Below are 8,677 nucleotides of genomic sequence, written 5' to 3'. Positions count from 1 at the left end.
CTGCCTGGACGGGCCTTGTGGCCGGAGGAGCCCTACAGGAGAGGTCAGAAGGGACGGGGATGAAGTGACCCCAGGGCAAACTCAGCACCCCAGCAGACACCACTGACCTCCTCTGCCCTCCCTCGCCCTCTGCCAAAGTGGACTCCAAGAACAAGGGCGGAGCCCTGCTGAAGGCTGGGCCCTGTTGACAATGCTAACCTCTTATCTTCCCGCCTCATCCCCACTATTTATTCATTCAATCATATTTATTGAGCGCTTACCTTGTGCAAAGCACTGTACATAGGTGAGTACAATAGAACTATTGTGGTCTTATACTGTCGAGTCGTGTCCAACCCGTAGCGACGCCATGGACACATCTCTCCCAGAACGCCCCGCCTCCATCTGCAATCGTTCTAGTAGTGGATCCATAGAGCTTTCTTGGTAAAAATACCGAAGTGGTTTACCAATGCCGCCTTTCGTGCAGTAAACCTGAGTCTCCGCCCTCGACTCTCTCCCATGCTGCTGCTGATCAGCAAAGGTGAGTTTTGACTTGTAGCAGAATGCCATCCACTCGCTAGCCACTGCCCAAGCTAGGAATGGAATGTATATGCCTCTGCTTGACTCTCCCTCCTATAGTCGAGACTGGTAGAGTACTGGAAACTCTCCAGGTGCTACCCTGAGAGGTGCAATAGAATAATAAATAATAATTAATAATTATGGTATTTGTTAAGCGCTTACCACGTGCCAAGCACTGTTCTAAGTACTGGGGTTGATACAAGGTAATCAGGTTGCCCTACGTGGGACTCACAGTCTTAATCCCCATTTTACAGGTGAGGTAACTGAGAAACAGAGAAGTTAAGTGGCTTTCCCAAGGCCACACGGCAGACAAGTGGAGGAGCCGGGATTAGAACCCATGTCCTAAATAGACACATTCCCTACCCACAACAAGCTGACTGTCTAAAGGAAGAGTCAGACGTTAATATAAAGAAATAAATTACGCTACCACCACTTCAAGACTCCTACAGTCCCCTAGCATTTGAGTCCCTCACCCCCTAAGCAATTGGATATTCCCCCTACCTCCTCCCCACTTTGGGTGGGGTGGGGACTAGGAGCAGCCCTGGGGAAGTGACCTCTCTGACCAGGCCACCAGTGGCTCCACCTGTTGTATTTGTGGCCATAAAAATACAAATCAATCTCTCAAGACAAAGCTGCTGCCGCTACCCCTACCTCAGTTTTCCTGGTAACCAGGCATCCGGCCCCCACAGCCTCCGAATTGTCCATATTTTTTTAACACGGTTGCTTCTTCCTACCTGTATATACCTTCATTGCCTGTCTTCCCCACTTGATTGTCAGCTTCTTGAGGGCAGGGATCATATTTACTGCTAAGCACAGTGCTCCGCACAAAGTAAACGTTTAATCAATACTATTGACTGATTGATGGATTGGCAGCAGAGGACATTTGGGCATGATCAGAACAGGTGGAGAGGGCTGGAGGGAGGTGGTCGAAGACAAAGGGCCCAGGTCCAATTTTAGAGAGAGATTATTTGTGGTCTGGTGCATTCTGTAGGCTTGTATCTCTGTGTGTGTGTGTATGTGTGCGTTCATTCATTCGATCACATTTATTGAGCACTTACTGTGTGCAAAGCACAGTACTAAGTGCTTGGGAGAGTGTAACAATAAGCAGCATGGCTCAGTGGAAAGAGCACGGGCTCTGGAGTCAGAGGTCATGGGTTCAAATCCTGACTCTGCCACTTGTCAGCCATGTGACTTTGGGCAAGTCACTTAACTTCCCTGTGACTCAGTTACCTCATCTGTAAAATGGGGATTAAGACTGTGAGCCCTACGTGGGACAACCTGATCACCTTGTAACCTTCCCAGTGCTTAGAACAGTGCTGTGCACATAGTAAGTGCTTAATAAATGCCATTATTATTATTATTAAACAGACACATTCCCTGCCCACAACGAGCTTACAGTCCAGAGGTAAGGGTGTGTGTGTGTGTGTGTGTGTGGTGATGTGCACTGACATCTGAGTGTATTCTGTTCCACTTATTAGTGTGTGGGGCTAATTAGGGCAGGGATGGTGTCTTCTACCTCTGTCAACCCCCTGAGAGAACTCCCAGTTCAGGATTGTACTCACTGGGTTGTGGTGGTGGGGATGGTGTTGATGAGGATCCCTAGAGACAACTGACCACCCCACCCCCAATCCCTCCACCCACTCTCCCCAAGTGTGAGTATAGAGATCCCTGACTCCAGTGAGTGGACTCTTGAGCAGAGACCCCCTGAATCCCTGGGTCATTGGTGGTGCCAAGGTCTCCAAGAGATCTGGGCAGTTCTGAGGAAAGGGTGGGGAAGGGAAGCAGATACAGGTATCCTAGAGGGTGGGGATTTAGGGGTCCCAGGGGGCTATGTGGGTAGGAGGGTCTTGGGAAGCTACGGACTCTGGGTCTCGGCATATAAATCAATCTCTCAGTGACAAAGCTGCTGCCGCTACCCCTACCTAAGTTCTTCTGGAACCCAGGCATCCGGCCCCCACAGGCCCCCAACCATTTCCCACCTCAGGTTGTGCTGCTCTCCGCTCCCGATCCCCGACTCCCGCCCAGACTCCGGAAATCCGCCTCCACCCCAACTCTCCCGGCCCTACCCCCTTTCCCCACCTCCAGGATAGAGTAAGAGAAGGAGATGCAGAGAGATGAAGAGACCAGATTAGATTTATTGTGGGGGCTCAGGCCCCGGCTTCCTGCTTCTCCTTCCAGTCTCATTTTTCCCCCATGGTTTTCCGAATCCAAGCTGTGAATTTGCAGACTTGGGTGTAGACTCCGGGGTCGTTGAGCTGCCCACACGGGAATGTTCCCCAGGACACGAGCCCCTGGAGCTTCCCGTTGCAGACCAGGGGGCCCCCCGAATCTCCCTGGAGAGGGAGAGAGAACACAGCCTGAGCCCCAGAGTCCCTGGCCCTGCCTTCTGAGCTTCAGGGACCCCAGCTCTTCCCAAGGAATTCACTTTATCCAGCAGCCCAAAGAAAGGCAGCCTGGCTTTCCTCTTCTGCTCCTCAGCCCCCTCTCCCTGGTGCTGCAGGCCAGTGGGCAGCAAACATGACCCCTAATACAGGGGGCAGATTCATCCCCTAAAAGATCCCAGGGGCCGAGAACCAAATTAGGCAGGGTGGTCCAGTGGAAAGGGCCCAGGCTTGGGAATCAGGGAACCTGGGTTCTAATCCTTGCTCCACCATCTACCTGCTGTGTGACCATGGGAAAGTCATTTTTCTCTGGGCCTCAGTTTCCTCATCTGTGGAATAGGGGTTAAACACCTAGGCTCACTCCCTCAGATTGCGAGCCCCATGTGGGCAAGTACGGGATCCAATCTGATCAGCTCATACCCACTCCAGTGCTTAGTACAGTGTTTGGCACATGGTAGATGCTTCCTAGAGGCCCTTATCATGAAAACTGGGAGATCACCCCATTAAGAGTGGATAGAGCACGGGCCTGGAAGACAGGAGGTCAGGGGTTCTAATCCCGGCTCCACCACCTGTCTGCTGTGTGACCTTGGGCAAATCACTTCACTGGGCCTCTGTTACATCTGTAAAAAGGGGATAGAGACTGTGAGCCCCTGTGGGACAGGGACCGTGTCCAACTTGATTTGTTTGTTAGCACCCCAGTGCTTAACACAGTGCCTGGCACATAGTAAGCACTTAACAAAGACTATAATTTTTGTTATTATCACCATAATCACTAAGAGGGCGGCCTAGGGTCCCGACCTCCACCCCTAGGCCCTCCCTCCAGTGCCTGGTCAGCGGGCTTACATTGCAGGCATTGGTTTTTGAGTCCTTGAGTCCCGCACAGAGCATGGATTCACCCAGGAGGTCGTGGTAGATGGAGCGGCACTCCGCCTGGGAGATGAGCTGGACGTCTGCACACTGGAGCACCACGGGGTAGGTCACTGTGGGGTCAGGAGAGTCGTGGAGGGTGAGGTGGGGCGGGGAGGGAATGGCTGGGGGGTGGGGGTAGTACCTGAGAGAGCGGCTCCCCTACCCCGGAGCCAGGAGTCAGGACTAGAACCCATGACCTTCTGAATCCCAGGACCGCGTTCTAGTTACTACACCATGCTGCTTTTGGTGGCCTAGTGGATAGAGCACGGGCCTGGAAGCCAAAAGGAACTGAGTTCTAATCCTGGCTCTACCACTTGTCTGCTGGGCGACTTTGGGCAAGTCATTTCACTTCTCTGGGCCTCAGTGACCTCATCTGGAAAATGGGGATATAAAGACTGTGAGCTCCATGTGGGACGGGGACTGTGTCCAACCTGATTAGCTTATATCTACCCCGGTGCTTGGTACGGTGCCTGACAGATAGTAAGCACTTAAGAAATGCCCCCAAAACCCCAGAGGCATCAGTGCCAGGGGAATCAGGTTCAGGGGTCCTCGGGGTCAGGGGCATCCGGGCCCAGGGGCATCAGAGAGCCACTGACCTTCAGGGCTTGTCGTGGTCCCCCAGCCAGAAACAATGCACTTAGTCCCAGGGTTGTCGCATCTCGTGGGCAGAGGCACAGGTTGGACGCGGCTGGTCAGGGAGGCCGCATGGTCCAGCCGGACCAGCATCAGGTCGTTGACATGGGTCTTGGTGCTGTAGTTAGGGTGGCGGTACGAGGTTCGAGCCCTGATCACCTGGCTCCCCTTCTCTTTGGCCTTTAGGCTGTGGTAACCCAGGTAGACTTGATATTCCCTGCAGAGACCAAGAGGGGCAAGCCCAGAGGACACAGATGGGCAGGGTGGAAAGAGTTAGCACAGGAAAAGGCGGAGAGGGGCTCAAGTCCATACTTCACTCCGCTGCCCGGATCATCTTTCTACAAAATCGTTCAGAACATGTTAACCCCCTCCTCAAAAATCCCCAGTGGTTGCCCATCCACCTCGGCATCATTCATTCATTCATTCAATCGTATTTATTGAGCGCTTACTGTGTGCAGAGCACTGTACTAAGCGCTTGGGAAGTACAAGTTGGCAACATAGAGACGGTCCCTATCCAACAGCGGGCTCACAGTCTAGAAGGGGGAGACAGACAACAAAACAAAACATATTAACAAAATAAAATAAATAGAATAAATAAGTACAAGTAAAATAAATAAATAGCGTAATAAATATGCACAAACATATATACATATATACAGGCGCTGTGGGGAGGGGAAGGAGGTAAGGCGGGGGGGATGGGGAGGGAGAGAAGGGGGAGAGGACAAAGAAAAACTCCTCACCACTGGCTTTAAAGCTCTCCATCACCTTGCCCCCTCCTACCTCACCTTGCTTCTCTCCTTCTACCACCCAGCCCACACGCTTTGCTCCTCTAGTGCTAACCTTCTCACCGTGCCTCCTTCTTGCCTGTCTCGCTGCCGACCCCTGGCCCATGTCCCGCCTCTGGCCTGGAATACCCTCTCTCCTCAAATCCACCAGACAATAACTCTCCCTATCTCCAAAGCCTTATTGAAGGCCCATCTCCTCCGAGACGCCTTCCCAGACTAAGCCCCAGTTTTCCTCATCTCCCACTCCCTTCGGTGTCACTCTGACTCGCTCCCTTTATTCTTCAAGCCCCAAGTCCCGCAGCACTTACATATATATCTGTAATTTTATTTCTTTATATTGATGTCTATCTCCTCCCCTCTGAACTCGTTGTGGGCAGGGATTGTGACTCTTTGTTGCTGTATTGTTGCTTTGTTCCCAAGCGCTTAGTCCAGTGCTCTGCACATAGTAAATGCTCCTTCCTCTCCCCTTCTTCAAAGCCTTATTGAAGGCCCATCTCCTCCGAGACGCCTTCCCAGACTAAGCCCCAGTTTTCCTCATCTCCCACTCCCTTCAGTGTCACTCTGACTCGCTCCCTTTATTCTTCAAGCCCCAAGTCCCGCAGCACTTACATATATATCTGTAATTTTATTTCTTTATATTGATGTCTATCTCCTCCCCTCTGAACTCGTTGTGGGCAGGGATTGTGACTCTTTGTTGCTGTATTGTTGCTTTGTTCCCAAGCGCTTAGTCCAGTGCTCTGCACATAGTAAATGCTCCTTCCTCTCCCCTTCTTCCCCCTCCCCATCCCCCCAGCACCTATATATATGTATATATGTTTGTACATATTTATTACTCTATTTATTTTACTTGTACATATTTATTCTATTTATTTTATTTTGTTAATATGTTTTGTTTTGTTGTCTGTCTCCCCCCTTCTAGACTGTGAACCCGCTGTTGTGTAGGGACCGTCTCTATATGTTGCCAACTTGTACTTCCCAAGTGCTTAGTACAGTGCTCTGCACACAGTAAGCACTCAATAAATACGATTGAATGAATATTAATCAAATACGATTGAATGAATGAATGAGAGGACAGAGGCAGAAAGGGTCAGATGCAAAGCCCAGCTGCTCAGACAGTCCTCTGCGGGGAGGGGGAAAGGCTAGGGGCTCAGCCCCGGGAGTGGGGAAGATCAGACCCGCTGGACCCCACACGTCCCAGCCCCAAACCTACGGCAGCTTGCAGTGGGCAGCGGTCAGCACCCAGTTCCTATTCACCAGCACACCCCCACAGTATAGCTCGTTTCCCCGGAAGAGTGCGGCCTGCCACGGGTGGGAGTTGGGTTGACACTCCACACCCTCGATGATCTTGTCTGTTCCTTCCTTGTCCTCCTCTGGACGACAGAAGGGAGAAGAGCAAAATTACAGGGGGGTGGGGCAGGGGCCTGGACCAGGAGGTGGGCTCAGAGATGGAGGCGGGGACACAGTCCGGGGTACTCACAGGTGGCCATAATGATAATTAAGGTAGTGGTTAAGCGCTTACTATATGCCAGGCACATAGATACAAGCAAATTGGGTTGGACATCAACCCTGTCCCATGTCGGGTTCACACCCTTAATCCCCATTTTACAGATGAGGACACTGAGGCCCAGAGAAATGAACAATTCAAGACCTTTCAACCTCCCCCTTCTCCCCCTCCTCTCCCTCTCCACCTTCCCTTCCCCACAGCACCTGTAAATATGTATATATGTGTTGTACGGATTTATTACTCTATGTATTTTACTTCTACATATCTATTCTATTTATTTTATTTTGTTAATATGTTTGGTTTTGTTCTCTGCCCCCTGCTTCTAGACTGTGAGCCCACTGTTGGGTAGGGACCATCTCTATACGTTGCCAACTTGGACTTCCCAAGTGCTTAGTACAGTGCTCTGCACCCAGTAAGCGCTCAATAAATACGATTGATTGATTGATTGATTGAAGTGACTCACCCAAGGTCGCACAGCAGACACGTGGTGGGGCTGGGATTAGAACTCAGGTCCTTCTGACTCCCGGGCCCGGGTTTTATGGGGAGGACCGGGGGCAGGGTGGGGCAGGGGTCTCAGGGGGCCACAGGTGGGTCACTCTCGGGTGGGGATGAGGGGCGGCAGCAGTTGGAGGGACCCTGGGCCGGGGTCAGGCGCCAGGGAGAGGTCACTCACGGGCAAGGACGAAGGTTGGCAGCATGAGCGGCAGCAGCAGCAGCAGCAGCAGAGGGGCCCGGGAGGGTGAGAGGTGGTTTCTGGGACCTGCCCACTCCATCACTCCGGATGGACACGTGAAGAGCTTCAGTTCCGGCCGCAGGAGATACTCCAAAGTGAGGCCCGCTCAGAGCACATCCCCTCCACCTCCCTCTCCACCTCATCCTGCAGGGGCCTGGGCTCAGACCAACCCACTTGGGTCTGGATGGTGGCCGGGGTCCCACAGTCTTCAGGTCTTTGGGCCTTTGGGAGGGTCTTGCGAGATGCTGATCTTCCCATCCCCCCAACCCAGCCCCCAGTGGCTCCTCCCTTGCCCTCGAACAGCAGGGCAAGAGGTAGAAAGCCCACCTTGCACTCCCCTCCACCCCTGACCAGGTGGTGGGCTGAGGAGAGGTCAACCATACCCCAACCGTGAAGCCACGAGCACCGGTTGGTGGGGGCAGGGGAGGGCAGAGGGGAGAGTCCCCCCTCTAGACTGTGAGCTCCTCGGAGGCAGGGATGGTCACTTTTTATTGTTGTATTTTCCCCAGTGCTTAGTACAGTGCTCTCACACAGTAAGCTCTTAATAAATACGATTGAATGAATGAATGAATGAGAGAGAGAGGCAGGAGAGGCTGGGACTCAGGAATAGGACTGCTGGGCTCCGGAAGACAGTCGAGGAGAGGGGTCTTTGTTAAGTGCTTACTATATGCCAAGCGCTGTTCGAAGCGGTGGGGTAGATACAAGGTAATCAGGTATCCCACATGGGGCTTACAGTTTTGATCCCCATTTTGCAGATGAGGTAACTGAGGCACAGGGAAGTTAAGTAGCTTGCCCAAGGTCACACAGCAGACAAGTGGAGGATCCAGGACTACAACCCATGTCCTCTGTTTCCCAAGCCTGGGCTCTTTCCACTAAGCCACGCTCCTTCCCCGGGTTACCGGGGTGCCAAGAGCCGGAGTTCCAGCCCCTTCCTACTGGGCTCTCTGCTTTTTATCTAGCCCAGTGCCTCTGCCTCGGGAAGGAATAGGGTGGGATGAGTCAGGAAAGGTCCAAGTTATCCCTAGAGGAAAAGAGAGGAGTGGAAAGAGCGGGAAAAGATCCAAGTTATCCCTGGAGGGGTGGAGAGAGTGGGGAAAGATCCAAGTGATCCCTGGAGGAGAAGAGAGGGGTGGGGAGAGCGGGAAAAGATCCAAGTGATCCCTGGGGGAAAAGAGAG

At 52.5% G+C, this 8,677-nt stretch overlaps 1 protein-coding gene and 1 non-coding gene across 2 annotated transcripts; both read right to left on the bottom strand.

The window, feature by feature from the left end:
- Positions 1–527: 527 nt before the first annotated feature.
- Positions 528–665, bottom strand: LOC119946285. Its single transcript, XR_005456391.1, has one exon. It is a non-coding gene; the product is annotated as a small nucleolar RNA SNORA7 (small nucleolar RNA).
- Positions 666–2,735: 2,070 nt separating this feature from the next.
- LOC119945931 (kallikrein-7-like) lies at positions 2,736–7,540 on the bottom strand. Its single transcript, XM_038767224.1, has 5 exons — positions 7,441–7,540; positions 6,474–6,633; positions 4,442–4,695; positions 3,780–3,916; positions 2,736–2,888 (listed from the first exon to the last, which is right to left on the bottom strand). The coding sequence occupies exons 1-5, from the start codon at positions 7,538–7,540 to the stop codon at positions 2,736–2,738; spliced, it is 804 nt and encodes a 267-aa protein (XP_038623152.1).
- Between the last annotated feature and the right edge of the window lie 1,137 nt (positions 7,541–8,677).

Source organism: Tachyglossus aculeatus, chromosome 26, assembly GCF_015852505.1.
Source record: "Tachyglossus aculeatus isolate mTacAcu1 chromosome 26, mTacAcu1.pri, whole genome shotgun sequence".
Classification (NCBI taxonomy): Eukaryota; Metazoa; Chordata; class Mammalia; order Monotremata; family Tachyglossidae; genus Tachyglossus; species Tachyglossus aculeatus.
This window is presented reverse-complemented; position numbering and strand designations above follow the sequence as displayed.